The sequence below is a fragment of the Rhea americana genome, unplaced genomic scaffold, assembly GCF_003343005.1.
Source record: "Rhea americana isolate MKP2758 unplaced genomic scaffold, rheAme1 scaffold_37, whole genome shotgun sequence".
In the NCBI taxonomy this organism is placed as follows: domain Eukaryota; kingdom Metazoa; phylum Chordata; class Aves; order Rheiformes; family Rheidae; genus Rhea; species Rhea americana.
In genome coordinates, this window is record NW_028186501.1 from 6,431,616 (window position 1) to 6,448,729 (window position 17,114).

Here is a 17,114-nt window from a genome sequence, read left to right on the forward strand (position 1 = left end):
GGAGGGCGCCCCTGTGGGAGAAGGGAGGTGGAGCCTGCCTTTGAGGAGCATGGGGCCTGCCTGAGGTGAAGGGGGGACTTCAGACCCTATCGATGGGGGTGGGGTGGGGGGGCTGTGGCTCCATCCGGCCGAGGAGCTGGCTATGGGGAAAGAGGGGACTTGAGGCCCGCCTGTGGGCAAGGCGAGGCGGCGTTCGTGCCTGTTGTGTGTGAGGCCTGCCCCGAGGATGGTATGCGGGGGCGGGGAAGATGGGCAGCGTTGGGCTCTTACCGTGCGGCCTCCCCTCGGAAGGAGTCGGATCTGCCGCTTGCGGGGCCCTCCTGGGGGAGGGGGACGTTGCGAGCCCTTGTGTCGGGGGCCCGCCCTGCAGGAGACGTTGGGCCGTGCGCTGCCCGCCGCGGGGAAGGCGTTGGGCCCTTCCGCGCGCCTCGGTCCGGAGGAGGTGGGGCCGCCGTTGGGCGGGTGCGTGCTAATGTCGCACCTTCCTCTGTGTGTGTGTTGGGGGGAGCTTGCGAGGGGTAAAGGCCTAGCTAGGGCTGTGGGGCTGGCGCTCCCTTGCCGGCTTCTTCCCTTCTTCCCCCCGGCAGGGTCGGGCTTTCTTGCCGGGGGAGAAGGGGGCGGGGTGCGCCGGGCGACGCCTCCCCGGGGCGTGCCTCAGCCCTCTGGGGACCGGCTGCCTGCGAGTGGGAGTTTTTTTTTTTAATGTGCTTGTTGAAGTGTTTATCTCCACGGCGAACCGCGGTTACACGTTAACAGCTCTTTCTTCGTCGCCCTTGGCGGACTTGTTATCAGCACAGGTCAGCAGCTGCCAAGCGGCTCTGCCCTTGGGGCTGGGCTGGATAGCGAGGGCTGTGTAATGAAGAGATTGGCACCTCTCCCACAGGCGTTTTTGTTTGAGGCAGGGTTTTTCATTCGTAGTTCCAAAATGAATTAGTTGGAAGTCATGGTTTCCTTAGAGCTGTGTTTGTCTCACTTGACGTGAGACTACAATTTTAGCTACAGCTGAGATGAATAATTTTGGGTCCAAACAGTGGCTCTGATACCTGCTCACCTAAAGCACAGATTGCTGTGCAGATAACTTGACACTGTAGTGTGTTATGGCATTTAAGTGTATAACTTACCTGCTTGCTTCTGTGTTACTCTGAAGGTCACACCCTGAGCTGCAAGCTGAATGCAGCTGTGTTGGTGAATGATAGTGGTACACAAGCACCAATATCTTTCCTTGAAGCTCCTACACTGCTGGTCTAATGACAGTGAATTCTATGGCAGTTAGTCTTGTAAATAACTGGCAGCTGATACAAAGCTTTTCATTGAATCCTGCCCAATGTCTTTGACCAAAAAACAAACAAGCTGTGGATTAGCTTCCAACTGCTGGTACAGATGCTTTTTGGCTTTAAATAAGACTCTTATATTTGCTGTTTAACTTGGACAAAATATGTTCAACTACTGTCTCTACAAAGTTTCACTCCTTTTCTTCAAAAGTAAAAAGGAATTTCCTAGTCTGCCTCAAGCCTAGTGAAGCATGGGATACTATCCCAGAAGTATCTTGAAGCTCTTTGCCACCTTTATTAACTTGTGTTAAGAAGCCTAACTTTGACTCGTGGTCCCTGTTAAATGCAAACAAGGGGAGCAGGAGAAACTTCTGGTAGAAGAAGAATTTGGTAGCGCTACACTTAATTTACTGTGCTGAGGCATTTCAGTGGTGCTCAGAGGAACAGGCRTCTTTGGTCTCCTGAATACGCTTAAATTGTTTGCTTACTGAAAGTTTTGTTGCATTCCCTTACTTTGATTGCACTGTTGCTACCTTTAGTCTGGATTCAGCCATCTTAAAAAGGGCTAGTAGGAGGCATGTTTAAAGTCATACTACTGACCTGGACTTCTGTAACTGCTGGAATGAGACATTTTTTTTCCTAAGCATGTGAATTCTTGTTTTCAGTCGTACTATTTCGACCGTGATGATGTGGCTCTAAAAAACTTYGCAAAGTACTTCTTGCACCAGTCCCATGAGGAACGTGAGCATGCTGAGAAACTGATGAAGCTGCAAAATCAGAGAGGTGGGCGTATCTTCTTGCAGGACATCAAGGTGAGAAAGCTATGGTTCAGGAGTGTATAGCGCTGAACTAGACTTGCAGTCTGTCTTCAGGCTGAAAGGGGAGGAGTTTCTTAGAGGATCACTTTGCTGGTAAAAACAGTAAATAAGTATACTGAATTGCTGGGACCTGCATCTGGTTCTCATGCTGCCTGTAATTCAGAGATGCTAGAACAAAGAAAGATTCTTCCTGTAAGAGGAGGTACATACACCTAGCCCTGCAGCAGTTTCCTCAGGGAGGGAGGAAGGGGGAGGGTGCCTAGAACATGCTTTTTGTTGTTCTTGCCAGTGACTTCTCAAGATAGGGCCTTCTTGGTTCATTAAACTGTTCTGTAGAGATAACACTCCTGACTTGCTTGCCATGGGAGCATGAAGTAATATTAAGTTTCCAGAACATTGCTATGACTTACTGCAAGATTTCATGGTWCTTTCCTTGAAGTCACTTTAGGCTTAGAACAGCAGAAAACAATGTTACATGGTTATGGTTATTGTTATGCAAGACTTAACTCTTCATGGGTAAAACAGCAAAGTGAGTGACAGATTTTCAGCAGAATCCTCTTGCTAAACTGAGTATTTTATACACCAGAATAGATAAGTCTGGTCTTTACAACTTGCTACATCTCTGAGATTCGATGTATGGCTTACCTATGTAGATTGTTTAGGCTGCTAACTTGTGATGGGGGAGGAAGAAAGTAGCTCTCACTTACAGCAGTTTACAAAACCAAATGTCAGGATCTTAAGGGAATGTGGATAGATTTGGGACCTGCTTTCTGCAGGGTGTGTACTACATGGGAGTGCCAAGCTTGCTTAAGATATCATAATGCCCAAAACTGTTCTTGGTCAAAGAATGAGTAGAAGATAGTGAAGAACCTCAGAATACTACACGCTGTTTCTCTAAATAGTTGAATCTGATCTAGAAAACTTTGTGCAATACTGCTGCATGGGTGCTTACAGAAGCTATGGTCATGTGCTTCCCCTTTTAGAAGCCAGATCGTGATGACTGGGAGAATGGGCTGACCGCAATGGAGTGCGCTCTGCACCTGGAGAAAAATGTGAACCAGTCACTGCTAGAACTGCACAAGCTGGCAACTGAAAAGAATGACCCACATGTAAGTGGATGGTGAAGCTGAGAATGTAGCTGTGCAATGAGTGGGGTTTGCATGGGTCTGATCCTGTGTGTTTTGGGGTGAACTGTCCTTGCTCTTTCTAAAGGTGAGCAGAGGTATGAACTAGTCATAGGGCCCTTGTAAAGGGAAGGGCCTGGATGTTAGGCTATACTGTGGCCCTTTGAGGACTGTTGTCACTGCTTTCTGGGAGAGGACCAATTGCAGCACCTTAGGGTGGCTAAGGCCTTCCTTTCAGAACAGTGGGTGCATGTGTTAAAATCTCTCCTGTTTTCAGGAACAGGAGGCACTKATGTGAACAGCCTTTTGGAGAGAAGGGGGAAAAACATTAGCTCTACAGAAAAGACTTGCTTTTGAGGGGATAAGTTTTGATTTTTAAACCAATGGATGCCTGTTAGGCATTTTCCTCTTAGGATGAGGTTTTGTGGTCACTTTCTCTGAATATCTAGCACGAAAGCTATGGAACTTCATATTTAAAAACATAAGTTTCTTCACAGCTGGAAGTTAAACTTGAAAAAACTCAACCCAGCCTTGCTAATAACCTTCCTGATATTAGAGCTACTGGAATGATACTAGTGTGTTACTCAGTATTCTCACAAGTACTATATGTAAGATTGAGGGAGGTAGAGGTGCTTTTTTTTTAAAAAAAAATAAAAAAGAAGAAACTTAGCTGGACCATTCTACTGCTGTAAATACTGAAATGTATGAACTGTATGTATGGAAGTTCAAAATATTCCTATTATCTATCTTGATGAGGAAAGGGGAGGGTTGCTTCCTGAGCTGCTTGTTGTGGATTGTACTGTAGGGCCCTGGATAAGCTCGCATATATCTGGTCTGCTTCTGGTACTGCTGAAGCAGAACTAAAGGTACCTGAGAAAAAGAAGCCTTTAGAAGCTGTAATTCTGTATCTTCTATTAGCCCTAGGGAAGATCAGTAGAAATTCTGTTACTGCATCAGCAGGTTAAATAGTATTCTGGCATAAAGGTAAACTCTCTTGTCTCCATTTCAGTTGTGTGACTTCATTGAGACTCACTACCTGGATGAGCAAGTGAAAGCCATCAAAGAGCTGGGTGACCATGTGACCAACCTGCGGAAGATGGGTGCGCCAAAATATGGCATGGCAGAGTACCTGTTTGACAAGCATACCTTAGGGGACAGTGACAATGAGAGCTGAAGTCTTGCCAAGAGCCACCCTGTTAGTTTCAGGGTGGGACTTCTACCTTGCTGCCCAGCAGTGTATGCATCTTCAGCTATCTAGATAAACAGTTCTCATGCTGTACCAAATATCATCCTGTTTCTCTTGTGTTTTGTGTACTGCTTTCCATCCAATAAAGTGACTTGGTTCAAGATGGCTTTTTCTGTTTCTCTCCAGAGTGAGAGGCCCCCATATATAAGTTATGTTCCATAGTTTCCTGTGGGAATGTTATCTTAGGTTGGGCTTGGATGAAGGGATATATTTTAGAGGGATCAGATTTTACTTTGCTTAGCACTTTTTCCATCCAGTGGGATCTACTACAAGAACTGATTGAAGTTGCATTCAAAATGACTTTGCCACAAAAGCTGCTGCTATAATGAATGTGCAAGGAACTGTATGGTGGCTTGTCCCCGTGGATTTAGATGAAGTAACTGAAGGAGGGTGCCTCACCAGGTACCATGCATGTCTAAAATGTCATCACATTTTTCTCCACATGTACAAGTGCACTGTGAACCAAGACCTAAGAGCAGTGTACTGTAATCAGTCTAGATTGAAACAACAGTACTGCAGGAATTGAATCTAAGGCATTATATCAGGAGTCAGCCTGGGTGTGGTAGGGACTCCTGCCTAGGCTGAAAAGCTATACATAGACAGAAGATACCTATAGTGAATGTGAGGCTCTAAAAAGGATCTGAGAGGAAATGGCCTGGAACAATTCATGTCACTGTTCTGTGTGATATCTACAGCTGTCCTTGAAGACTTTATTGTCCTTAAAGTAGGATAAATTTGTGACTTGTTTTTTGAATTTTTGCTGATGTGTAGAAACTAAAATGAGGAAATGAAACAGCTGGGCCTTGACTTCAGCCTTGCTTTTATTTTCTTAGGGAAGATTAGTCAAAACTCAAAGCTTTTAAATTGTCTGCTACCATCCAGACCACTTCCATGAATGCTTTCAAATCAGTGGCAAATGTAATGTGAAACTCAAAGGAGACAACAGGCTGGGTAAATGCCATAACTGCAGCCACTTGTTTAAACAGATACTTACCCTGCCTTATTCTGTCCTGTTTTTCCCTCAATACAAGGGAAATAAATAGACTGATCTGCTAAAGCAGTACAAGTCTGTCTTGAGTAATGCAACTTTCTCATTTCAGTCCCGTTCTTTCCCTGGAATATCTTCTGTCAGTAGTCCAAGTCCTGCCCAGGCTTCCTGCACTGAGTCTTGTGACAGCTGTTCATATAAGGCTTGAGCTCAGCTCTTCCTGCAATGAGGATGAGCAGGTATCTTTAGTAATTACAATGCTTTTCTACTTCGGTCTGCACTTGTGCTCCATGTTCTTGAGGCTGGCACCTCAAGYTAGAGCTCTGCTATTAGGTATTTGCAATACCTAGCAAAACTCCAAAATTTGTCATCAAGTCTTTTGTTCTTTTACTATAAATAGAGATTATTGTATAATGCTGCAACATGGAAGTTCTGTTTGGCCTGTTTTTGTACCTTAGGCCAGTAGCTGTGAGTCACTGGTGCTGGATTCAGCTGTGGCTGGACTCTTAACTGGATGTTCCAGCAGCATGTGGTGTGGCTGCCCTCCCCTTCTGTTAGGAGGATGAGTGCCAGTGTGGCTGAGTGTAAAGATACTGCAATACTGCTAATATGGCAGGTACCTTAACAGAGTAGTGCATACCTCTTGGTCTCCTAGCTGTATTGATCTATCTGCTCTTCACATGTGCTTTCACTAGTTTCCAAGATCACCTCCATCAGCCCCACGTAGTCACCCTCAGCTAGAGAGATGCCAGAGTCATTGGGGGAAGGGTTTTCTGTTCTTCTTGACTCTTTTGTAGGGTGAATGTTAGTGCTTCCCTTTCCAGTATCTCTTTCAATCCCAGAAAGCTCTGCAGGATGCTGGTCTGGAGCATTGGCTGCATCTTCTGAACTTAGGCCAGGGGCATCAGGGCCTGTGTTCCCCACGTTGGACCTCTCTAGCACTGGAGAAGTCACAGGAGTGAATGAAAAGCAGAGGGAGGCGCTGCCTCCAGGTGTTTTACTGGGGGTGTGAAAAGCACTTGAATGATCAGAATTGGGGGTGGCAGCTGCTGCATTCTCCACAGTTAGCCAGGGTGGGTGGCAGCCTTTTAAGCTCTTCAGACTCTTGAAGCTACCCTGCTTTTCATGGTCGGGGGACTCTGCTAGGAAGAGGAATTTAGGGCTCTCTGATGCAGTGGATTGAGCTCCTGGACTTCCTGTGGTGGCAACTTCTCTGCTTTTATTGTTAGAATTGTTCTTTTCTTCCTCTACTGTTACCACTAGAGAGTCAGGAGCTTTGCCTCGTTCTGCTGTTGGCCAAACAAATGTTTCCTTTACACCTGAGCCAATAGAGCTCTGGCTCTTGTATGTATCGCTCATCCTGGAAGGTGAGTTAGTAATGACATCTCGAAGAGAAGTTGAGCATGCAGCAATGCTAGAGAGTGCAGGGGGCTTCTTGCGGCCTTGACGTCTAGAAGGGAAGATCATGGGGATGGAGCTGATTGGTGTCTGTGGAGCGCTGTAGAAACCAGGTCTCTCATAGAATGGGGTTGATATGAAGGCATCAAACTCCCTCAGTTTTCCATCCTCACTATCCCATTGCTCTTGTGTGCTGGAGTCTCCCCTTGGCTGGTTGATGCTGCAAGGGCTTCCAGACTTGACCATGTCTTGATACGTATAATGGGAGAAGGGGGATGTGGGGTCTCCTCGCCTGCGCAGCAGATTCATCCGGGAAGAGGACCTGGTGAAGCTGGGTGACTGGACACCCAGGAGACGGCCCAGGTGTCCCAGTAATGGTGTGGAGTGGTTTGCCTCCTCATTCTCTTTAATTTGCTCCAGGGGCTGGAACTCCATCTCTTCTTTCTGCATGCTGGGGAAAGGCAAAACAGGCTGTTACACAGCGACAATATAAGGCAGTTTCTGGTGGATTTGGTCAGCATTAGCAGAGGCTGGCAGCACAGGCAATGCTGCTGCGGGTGGTAAACCTCTGTCTTCCTGTGTTAAGGCAGATGGTTATTAAGGATGGCATAAGATACCCTCCATTAACAGGGATGCTTGTATCATAGTAGAGGAGGGGAGATAAGTGCTCAGAGGAACCTTTTTTTCCATGGAGGATGCTGGGTTTCACTTTGAGATGAGCCTAAACTTCTTATAGCAAGATTTCATAAGCTTTGGAGAAAGATGTTATTTTCTTAGACTGTATTGTATAATATCCTACATGATGCCTAATCCAAAGTGTAAATGTGGCCTGTTCTGACACACTGTTTTCACTCACCTGATGTCAAAAGTTGAGCCAAGGAATGATGGGCGCTTGTACTCAACAGTGGCTGCGGTGTAGGGTGGCTGGGGGTCAGGCTCATTCCAGTACAGGTCCTTCTCCAGAATGGGCAAATCCTGATGCATCTCATCCACTGCCATAAGGGAGACCTGCAGAGGACAACAGGAATGTCACAGAGGGCAAGTAACTGGAAGGAAGGAGATGTTAAAGGAGATGTGCAAGCAATGCTTACTAGGAAGGAAGAGCTCTATGGCCAGGACTGTGGCATTAGGAAAGACCATAGGTGGAGAGTTACTACAGGGAAGAAAGCAGAGGAAGCATTTTGAGGAACAGGGTGAAATGTTAGGGAGAGGCAGGAATGATGGGTCACTGAGGGGTAGTGAGGATATGAAAACAATTGAATTTGGATCCATAGTGTGGGTATAGCATGGAATAGGAGGGTTAGGTGGGCTGGAGTCAATCTCTGTGTAACTGCCAGGTGCTCAGCAGCACAAGCATATGCCAAAAGTCCTGTCTTCCCTGGTGAATGTGGGGTCTTCCTAACAAGTCTCACCCCATATTCTTCCTGCAGCCTGGGATGTCTCCCTGGTTGCTGAGAGCTGGCTGCCTTCATAATCATACATGTAGAGAAGCCATATGCTCTCCTCATGGTCACCTCAGCCACCTCCCTGTGGAGATCCTGGGGCCTTTCTTAACAATCAGCCACCTTCTCAGAGAAAAGAGCTAGGAGAACAGGGATTGCCTCTGTGCCCTGCTGTGGGCATGGGAGGTGGATGGCAGAGGTACTGCAGGACAGCACTGTGACTGCACTCCTGACAGGGCTTGCTGAACCCTTGGGTGCAGTGCTGCTTCTGCGTTCCTCTGCAGGTTCGGATTATCTGTGGGATCTCGCCTCCACTTTACCTGCAAGTTCCTGTCGATGAGCCAGTTGGTTTCAAAGTCATCATCATCCTCCCCAAAGGGGTTGATGAGTTGCTCAGCCACCTGCATGTGGAGAGCACACACGGGTCATGGGGATGCCTGCCCCCTTCCTTGTGGGGCAAAGGCTTGGTGGGCAGAGTCTGAAACTACACTCAAGGGGGATGAATTTGGAGCACTAGTGATCCTCCCAAAAAGGGGCAGATTAAAAATGGGGGCTTGCCAATATCTGGGAGTCCTTGGTGCTGGTGAGCACATTTGCAGTGGGACAGGTAACAAACAGTCTGTGGCTCACAGCCTTTCTGCCACTGAAAATCACACATAATACTTTGCAGGCAAAGCGTGCCCCACTGCTTCTCTTCTCCCCTGAACTAGCGAGGCCCAAAATACAGGAAAGACAGATCTGTTCTCCAGGATGAGGCACTCAGAAACTGTGTCAGTCTTGACAACACCCTCAGCCCCTGTTTGGCGCTCTGAGTGCCAGCACAGGCATGTTGCTTGTAGGCCAGAAAAACACAGCTGGAGATGCTGGTGTGCCGAAACTGGGAAAAACCCTTGTCTGGGTCTGATTCCAGCTCCAGGCATGTTTTCTTCGACTTACCTTTAGCCAGCCAGCATAGAAGAAGAACTGCAAAAATGTAAACACGGGCACAAAGAGATCTAGTTCATGGCCAGGGTAGGCCTTTTCTGGGTCCAGGAACTGCCGCCCGATCAGACATGCCAGGAAGAAGCTGTAAACAGCCACGGTCACCACCTGAGAAAGAGGCCAGAGAACACACCAGAGGAGCTTGAGATCCCAGCTTGCTTACCCAGCACCTCTCCTCTGTTCCACCCCACACTTTTCCGTACTGCAGCAAGCTGCAGAGTTGCTGACTCCGCGGCCTTTTGAAAATCTTGTACTGAATTGTGACAAGCTTGTCCTCTGCTCTTTTCAGGAAGATGTGTTTCCACTGAAGAAAGTTTTAAGTGTAACCTTTACCTTGCATTGTATTTTCCACAGTGTTCCTGGAATTACCTCTGTGTAGGCACCACAAAAAGATGGTAGCAGAAGGCAGCACCTGATATCCTGGACAGACACAGCTTGAACAACTGTCATGTGGCTGGTGAACTGCTGAGCTAAGGGGTGCTGTAAGCTCTTCTCATTCTTGCCCCTGACTCTCCCAAAAGCTGCTCTGACACCTTTGTGGCTCAGCCTGTGCTGTCACAGACTGTGTTCAAGTCAGTGAGGGGAGACTTTAGCAGTGCTGGCAGCTCTGAACAGGCTCCTTCCTTCCTGTTCCTCATGCTGAGCTGTTTTATATTTGCCTACTTGCTTGTCCAGATTTCAAGCCACAGTGTGCTTCATGCTTTTCTCTGTGATCATGGGACTGGAAACTTCCCACTTTTAAATTAACAGTAGTGAAGACTCTCGCATGGTCTCTTGATGCCCCAAGCAGGATGTTTCAAAACAAACATATCATCACAAGACTTGCAAGCTAGCTGTGCAGCTCCCCACAGTGAACAGTGCATGGATGTTTTACAATGGGCAGGATTACAGAGAGCTCAATTGCAGTAATAGACTGCGATATGGATGGGTATCCATAGAAAAATGTTCTTTGTATTCTCAAATGCAGTGAGTACCCTAGCTAGGCTCTCTAGCAAAGCGCCTTACTAACCGCTACAGGCATCCAGGATGAGGCTGCAAGAGGAGCTGCCATTCTGGGCTCAGTGTTCTCTGCAGCTTGTCCTGGCTCTGCTTTGTGGACCTGGACTCCAGTTGTACCTCCCCTGTCTGCTCCTCAGTTCCTTCCTGACCACCTCTGTAGCTGAGACTCCYCTTAGTGCTCCCTGGATAGGGCTTTGGCAGAGTTGTGCTCTTATTCTCAGGGGCCTGTACTCACATGTGAGTGCTGACAGTGGGGCATTGGCTGAGCCTGTTGGCAGGGGGCTGCAATGCTGTGCCAGGTGCAGAGAGGCAGTGTGCTAACCTCACCCCAAAGGCAAATGTGGGATGGAAGTGCAACACATCATGCTATTGCTTTTTTTCCCCTAGCATGCACTGTGGTCTGTGCAGGAATATATTCTCCATTAACCTTCAGTAATGCATGAACACGAGAAGTTCTCATTTCACAGTGGAGTGCATTAGTGTTATCTGAGCAGCAGGGCTGTATGAGGTGAAGGACCAGTTTGGTGCCAGAATGTCTGCGGTTGCATCCAGGGAGGTATACAACAGCTAAGTACAGGCACACAGTTCTCCTCCATGCACCTCCAGGTACATGGAAGAGTGGGTTACATACATGAGGGAGCTGGCAAAGGTAGGTATAGATGAAGGGTCCAAGCATATGTAGCATCAGCATGATCCATGTGTGRAGTATGTGTGTCAGCGGGGGTTCCCTAGCAGCATGGGAAGTGTGTGCAGACAGGCAGTGGATCAGCAGGTGCAGGAGATCCCATTCTTACCTGGGTATAGACCAGGGGGATGCTGATCCAGTCATACCCATAGAGCCGCCCGCACTGGCTGCGCAAAGTGTTGAGCTCCTGTAGTGGGGAAGAGGAATGGAGTGTTGGCATAAACCTCCCGTCTCCTCACGGCAGACACTGACTCTCCAGCCCGCTTCCCCTTCACTGATCTGGCCTGCCCCCTCCTTTTCACACCTCCTCTGAAAGGGGGCACTCAGCCATGGCTGCTGTTCCCAGCCTTTCCCCATCAGATCAACAGTAGGGGCTCCAGCTTGCCCTGGAGGAACTCCTTGCTGCCTGGATGTCTCCATCTGAGCCCAGGCTCCCTTCCTCACTTATAGCAGAACTTATCTCCTCACAAAATGAGCAGCTTAACAGATTAGGCAAGAATTGCCTCAGAAGCGCCCGTCTCTGTCTCCTGACTACCCACTGTGCCTAGATAAATAGCCCTGAGGGAGACACCTACCTCTGAGCAGATGAATCTCACTCCAGGTAACAGAAACAATGTGATTCTCTTTGCACATGAATGCCAAGGGATGAACTGCTCTAAAATCTTTCTCTTCTGTAGCTGAGCAGGGATCATTGACAGTCTTGCCCATCGAGCATGGCCTGCTTCCTAGGACAATCCATTGTTTTCTACCATGAAGTCCTCTGCAGGGACCTTGGCTGCTATCATGCCTTTGAATCGTCCCTGTCTCTTTCCAGGCATGTGCTGTGCTTCCTTGCAGCTTCTGAGCTGTGTCCTAGAGAACTCCGTTGGCCGCTGCAGATGGCTGCTCTGGAGTCTGTGAAAGCTGACTGTATGAAGGAGAGCTGATGCTTGGCCTGCTATGTGGGTGCCTGCCATTACTACATCTAGATGTGAGTCCCATCGTTCCTCTCACATTCAAGAAAGATGTCACATTTCCCTCATCTCTATTGCATGTGACCTTGCTGCCTTATGCCAGCAGGTCACCGAAAGCTCTGCTCTGCCCTTATCTGGGGAGGCTAGTGGGTGGTGGGGAACATTTCCCATTAAAGTTAATGTAATATCCTCAGGGCCAGGCTTAGCTCACTGTCTGGAAGTCCCATCTCATCATCCCTATTTCTTGCCAGACTTCTGGAAATACCTGTAGTTCCGCCAAGGGAAGAGGACAAGAATCWTAGACAGTTGCTTGCTGCCTCTATCACTCACATTCAGGATGCCCTGGAGCAGCACACTGTCCCGAATCCTCCCCTCATTCCGTGCCTTCACGGCCAGATTGGAAAACCACACACATGGGATCCAAAACTTGTTGTGGGGGGAATTCAAGCTCTCAAACTTCTTGTGTTCTTCTGCTGTCATGAGGCCTAAGTGGAAAAGAGGAGACAGGAAAGGGATGGCCATAGGGGGCAGAAGGGAATTAACTTGATCTGAAATGAAAACATCTAAATTTCAGATGGCCACCTTAGCTCTCCTTATAATCAGAGGAAAGACACAGACATTCAGTCTTTGGGAGACACCTAAAGGAGGACAAGTCTCCCTGTTAGAACATTGAGTTAGAGAGGTGTGAGGGGCAGAATTCATCTCTTTTCATTTTAGATGTCTGCAGCATATCTTTCTTTGATCCCCACAGCCAGTGGGACGATGTGGAACATGATGGTGCAGTCACCTTTCCTTACTTCAGGCATTTGTGGAAAATAGGATAACTTGTGTTCTAGAAGTGYCTGTTTCTCTCCCTGGATTGCAAAGGCAGCCCAGGTGATTTGGGCAAATACAGACATCTGCATTTGGGCAGACTGGGAGGTTCTTGAGAAATGTCTTGGGAGAGGTTTCAGGGAGCCCTATGGGGCTACTGTTCATGCCAGAGGCTCTCAATTCCCATTTTCCCAGTGGRCAGTTGTTGCCCTGAGGGAGGGCAAACATCCTACTTAGCAGAGGTCCACTTGTGCCGTAGACCCATGCACAGGGTCATTTATTCCAGACAGCTCTGCTTTTCCTGTATACTTGCTTGGTGCAGGATGAGCAGCTGCCAGTGAAATTGCTTCACCATGGTTAAACTGATCTGATCAGCCAGGGCTGCTCTGTGACCTGCAGCATCTCTGCATTCACAAACCAGACCTCAATAGCCTCCCTATGTAAAAAATTTGGGCAAAGACCCTTCATCGTCCAGACTGCCTTTCAGCCTTCAGCAGGAATACATGTGCTGTGCAATAGGGAAACATGAATGGTTGTTCATTTGGGCAGAGCAGATTGGGGCAAAGGCAGATGCTTAGCACCTGCAGCAGACATTAGCTGAGCACGTTGCAGCGCTCAGTCTGGAGGTTACAGGGCCTCTTCCAGGGCTCTTTGCCCCAAGCAGAGGAGCAGAGTACCGTCTGCCTGGCACCAGAGATGTGCAGAAGACAGTAAAAGTACTGACCTGCCCTCACAACATGCTCCATGCTGGGAAAACGCTTGTAGACAGCAGTGCTGACTGAGCGCAAGATCAGCACACTGCAGAGGTTGCTATAGCGCATGAGGGTGCGACGCAAGAGCCGCCCATACTCGTCCTCCCCGTCCACATTGCAGGAGACCAGGTTCATGATACGGTCAGGCCATGGAATGCTCTCATACTGTGCCCACCAGCGGGACACCACCAGAGCCACGTAGAAACCTAGAGATGAGCTGAGTAAATTAGCCATCCTAAAGGAGTGGGAGATGTGTTCTTATGTGAAGAAAGGCTGGTACTGCTTCTACAGGGACAGGTACAGGCATGCCTAGAGGGCAATTCAGATCTTCATTCAAAGTTAGAGTGGGCAAGCCTGACTTCCCCAGCTTATTTTGTGCTATTTGGTCCCTGCCCTCCTGGCAGAGCCCAGAACATGTTTGTACATCTGGACAGCGCAAGCTGTGTGCTGGGGGCATCCCTCACAGCTGGGACAGGAACTGATATACTCTCCATGGGGTGGGTTGCAAAAGCAGAGTGAGGGATCTGCTCAATGAATTCCGCATGCCTGCAGAGCTATATCCAACCAGAGAGAAGAAATATTGTCCCTTTCCCCTCCCCAGGTATTCAGAAACAGAGTTTGTTACCCAGTACAAAGGACACAGGTATCAGCTCGGCATAGTTGTTGCAGTAGAGTGCCAACTTCTCAAACATCAGCCTTTGGCTCTCACTCAGGATCAGCCTGAAAAGGAGAAAGAGCGGCATCAGCCTCAAAGAAGAGGATAGGAGTCTGGCAAGGGAAGCCAGGCCTGGGCAGCGACTACACTGACACACTGTGAGCCTGGGAGTTTTCTGGGTGAGCAGCCCCTATGAGCAGGGGACATCAGCACACATTCCCCCGGGAAAGCACACCTGCAACACTCTGCTGCCCCATMCACAGGAGCCAGAAGTGGTCACTGACAGAGAGTTGTGGTAAGTGATATAGTCTGACGTCAGGGACTGCCCATGCATTTCTCACTCAGGAGAGTGTTATCTGATATTGGGTTCGCCACAGAGCTTGAATGTGCACCACAGCTCGTTTAATATCCTGCAGTCCAAGCCCTGCTCATGCCAGCACTGGCTGTTGTGACATCTTCTTGGAGCTGCTTTTCCTGCCCCCGTGCCGCATCTGTGCACATTGACCTGGCTAGGGGAGCTCCCTGGCTTTCCCCACCAAAAACAGATCAGCCACTGATTACCGCTGCCTCATTACATATCTGTGGCTCTAAAGTTGACATCTGCTCTCAGAAATGTACCCAAGGCATCACCTGTTGTGTGAGCAAGGGAAACTCCCTCCTTAAGCTCTGCGTTTTGGGGCAACTTCAGTACTAGCCTAGACCTGGGCTCCACTAATCCACACATCATTCTTATGTGCATAATTATCCAAGGATAATCCATCCAGGGACGAGAAGCTATGTCTCTACCCATCTTGGAAAATGGAAGTCTGTCAGCTGCTAATACACTGAGCAGCTAACATATTGGAGCAGTGAGGAAAGGCCTTTCTTTTCCTGACTTCTCAGCAGATGAGAGGGGCAGGTCCTGTCTACCCTGGAGGAGGAGAACTCTGCACTTTGCGAATGCGGGCTGGCCAGTAGCTGGTCGGCTCCTCTTCACCAGGACTGCTGTCCCAATCCTGCATTGCTTGGTTGTTGTGCTCCAGGACAGGATAAGAGTGAAGGGCTATGTTAGTGCTGGAGTGAAAGGATACTCACCTGTAGACAAGACTGATGGTGAAGTAGAGAGTGATGAAGATAAGGAACTCTGAGTAGAGGAGTTTGTAGATGCTTCCTTTCCATTGGAGCAGGAGCTGTGAGAAGGTGCCTAGGCGGGCATCGGCCACACGGTTGGTGTATGTTACTGTCATTGAAGATTCTGGTGGAGACACAAAAAAGGGAGATGCTGGGTCTGCCAGCGAGCCTGCAGAGAGGGAGGAGACAAGGACAAGCCCAGCATCCCAACAAGCAAGCATGAGGAAAGGAAGGAAGCAAAAAGACAGTAATAAAAAGGGACAGAAACAATGAGGTGAGATCAAAATACAGGTAAGACTGAGTAGGATAGAGACAGGAAAAAAAATGGTGGGCAATTATTTTGATGAGCTTTCCATCTTTTCCCTGTCCTTGAACTAACTGTGTGTGAGCTGGTTACAATGACAGAGAACATATTTGTTGATGAAGCCCCAGTTTTTAGTGTTTAATTGTCAGTGTGGAGCTGGTTGGTTGGAGCGGACAGGATCCACATGATACTTCTCTCTTTCACAAAATGGCTGTTTAAGGTTAATTCTCAAGGTCACAAACTCCAAAGTTGCTTTTTGTTGTATTTACTTCAAATAAGTTGTTTGTGCAAACCTGCTTGTCAAGAAGCATCTTCCTGGACTACTGCTGACAAATAAACCCCAAAGGAAAGCAAGAACCCAGGAAAAAGATTTCTCAGTACTGACCCAAATGGAAGTACCTTTGGAGATTTGACAATTTTTGTAACACCTGCCCAACAAGTACAGCTATCTCTAAATTTGGGTTGAGGACTGTGCCTGGACTATGCTGGTCCTAGTCCTGCAGACAGAACTACCCTCCCTATTCGAGACTGAGAGACTGAGTTTGACCAGGCTCATGGAACACAAATTCTAAGAACTCCATCTCCCCTCTCCTCCAACTGTACATTGCACAATAAATCATACTAGAAGGAAAACAGACCAGAATGTAATCCAGGACGTTATGTTGACATTTGTCTAACAGAGGCACTAACGTTGATAGTTCAGGGGCCTTTAGCTCTTCTCTGAATGATGGAGGCAAAGAAACATTTCAAGGGGCAATTGCTTAATTACTGGTCTGTAGCAACAGCTGAAGGCAGGGGAGATTGGGTCCATGCTTCTAATCTAAGTATCTCAGTGAAAGGCCTACAGTTAGGTGGGGACAGCTCAGGTCCTAGCGAGCTGGTACTCCGAGGAGAGGATGTGGAAAAACAGTGAAGTCTGTTCTGCTTGCTATTTCAACCAAATAGCATATTTGTCCTGGCTTTGGCTTCTTGGCTTGCTCCTCCTTTGGGTTGCACTTTTATAACCCTCTTTGCGAGGCCTCCCCCATATCAGATGGGCAGAGCTGGCACCTGCCCTGCCAAGAACTCCCCAGCTGCACAGACGTGCCTTTCACTAGAGTCTCATGTACATTCATGCCATTTCCATGCGTATTTCTGGCCAGTGCATGTAATTTAGAGGAGTATTTTTAAGTTCCCTAGGCACTGCACACATGAGCTATACAGATGAGAAATRTACACAAACACACACACATTCGTTGGGGGCTGCTTACAGGAATCTGGCTGTAAGCTATGCTTTGGGTCTTGAAAGTGCTCAGGGAGACTCTTCATTGCGTAATTCAAATACAGATTCACTTTTTACCAAACATGGAAAACTTCAGCTCTTGTCYATGTAAATAATGAATGTCACCCACCTCCATGCAGTTCTGCCTAGGCATAGAATATGCGGCTTTTCCCAGTGCTTTTTCCTCCAGCCATGAAGGCAGTTCCTTGTCTGCCTGCCAGTCTGTGTGAGACTGCCCTGGGATGTAACTTGGCAGCTGGCACACTTGAGTACCATTTGTGGTTGAGGTATGTGGTGTGAGGTGGCTCACCACA

At 48.1% G+C, this 17,114-nt stretch overlaps 2 protein-coding genes across 2 annotated transcripts in view; one reads left to right on the plus strand and one right to left on the minus strand.

Moving 5' to 3' along the window:
* FTH1 (ferritin heavy chain 1) overlaps nucleotides 1–4,560 on the plus strand; it is a 7,688-nt gene extending 3,128 nt beyond the window's left edge. The window contains exons 2-4 of the mRNA XM_085312684.1: nucleotides 1,916–2,083; nucleotides 3,073–3,198; nucleotides 4,223–4,560. Coding sequence (XP_085168810.1) covers nucleotides 1,916–2,083; nucleotides 3,073–3,198; nucleotides 4,223–4,387 — 459 coding nt within the window. The 3' untranslated portion in view covers nucleotides 4,388–4,560. The remainder of the gene's footprint in view (nucleotides 1–1,915; nucleotides 2,084–3,072; nucleotides 3,199–4,222) is intronic.
* A 1,538-nt stretch (nucleotides 4,561–6,098) lies between these two features.
* LOC146591574 (bestrophin-1-like) lies at nucleotides 6,099–15,351 on the minus strand. The gene is made up of 9 exons (XM_085312657.1): nucleotides 15,200–15,351; nucleotides 14,096–14,190; nucleotides 13,443–13,676; nucleotides 12,236–12,390; nucleotides 11,062–11,139; nucleotides 9,224–9,376; nucleotides 8,608–8,688; nucleotides 7,702–7,853; nucleotides 6,099–7,296 (listed from the first exon to the last, which is right to left on the minus strand). The coding sequence occupies exons 1-9, from the start codon at nucleotides 15,349–15,351 to the stop codon at nucleotides 6,099–6,101; spliced, it is 2,298 nt and encodes a 765-aa protein (XP_085168783.1).
* Nucleotides 15,352–17,114: the final 1,763 nt, after the last annotated feature.

Coding starts and splice junctions, on each gene's coding strand:
- LOC146591574 (XM_085312657.1), bottom strand. CDS start 15,351: ATGACAGTAACATACACCAACCGTGTGGCCGATGCCCGCCTAGGCACC. Junction 14,191..15,199: donor ACCATCAGTCTTGTCTACAG/GTGAGTATCCTT, acceptor TCTCCTTTTCAG/GCTGATCCTGAGTGAGAGCC. Junction 7,297..7,701: donor GGCTCAACTTTTGACATCAG/GTGAGTGAAAAC, acceptor GCCTTTCCCCAG/CATGCAGAAAGAAGAGATGG.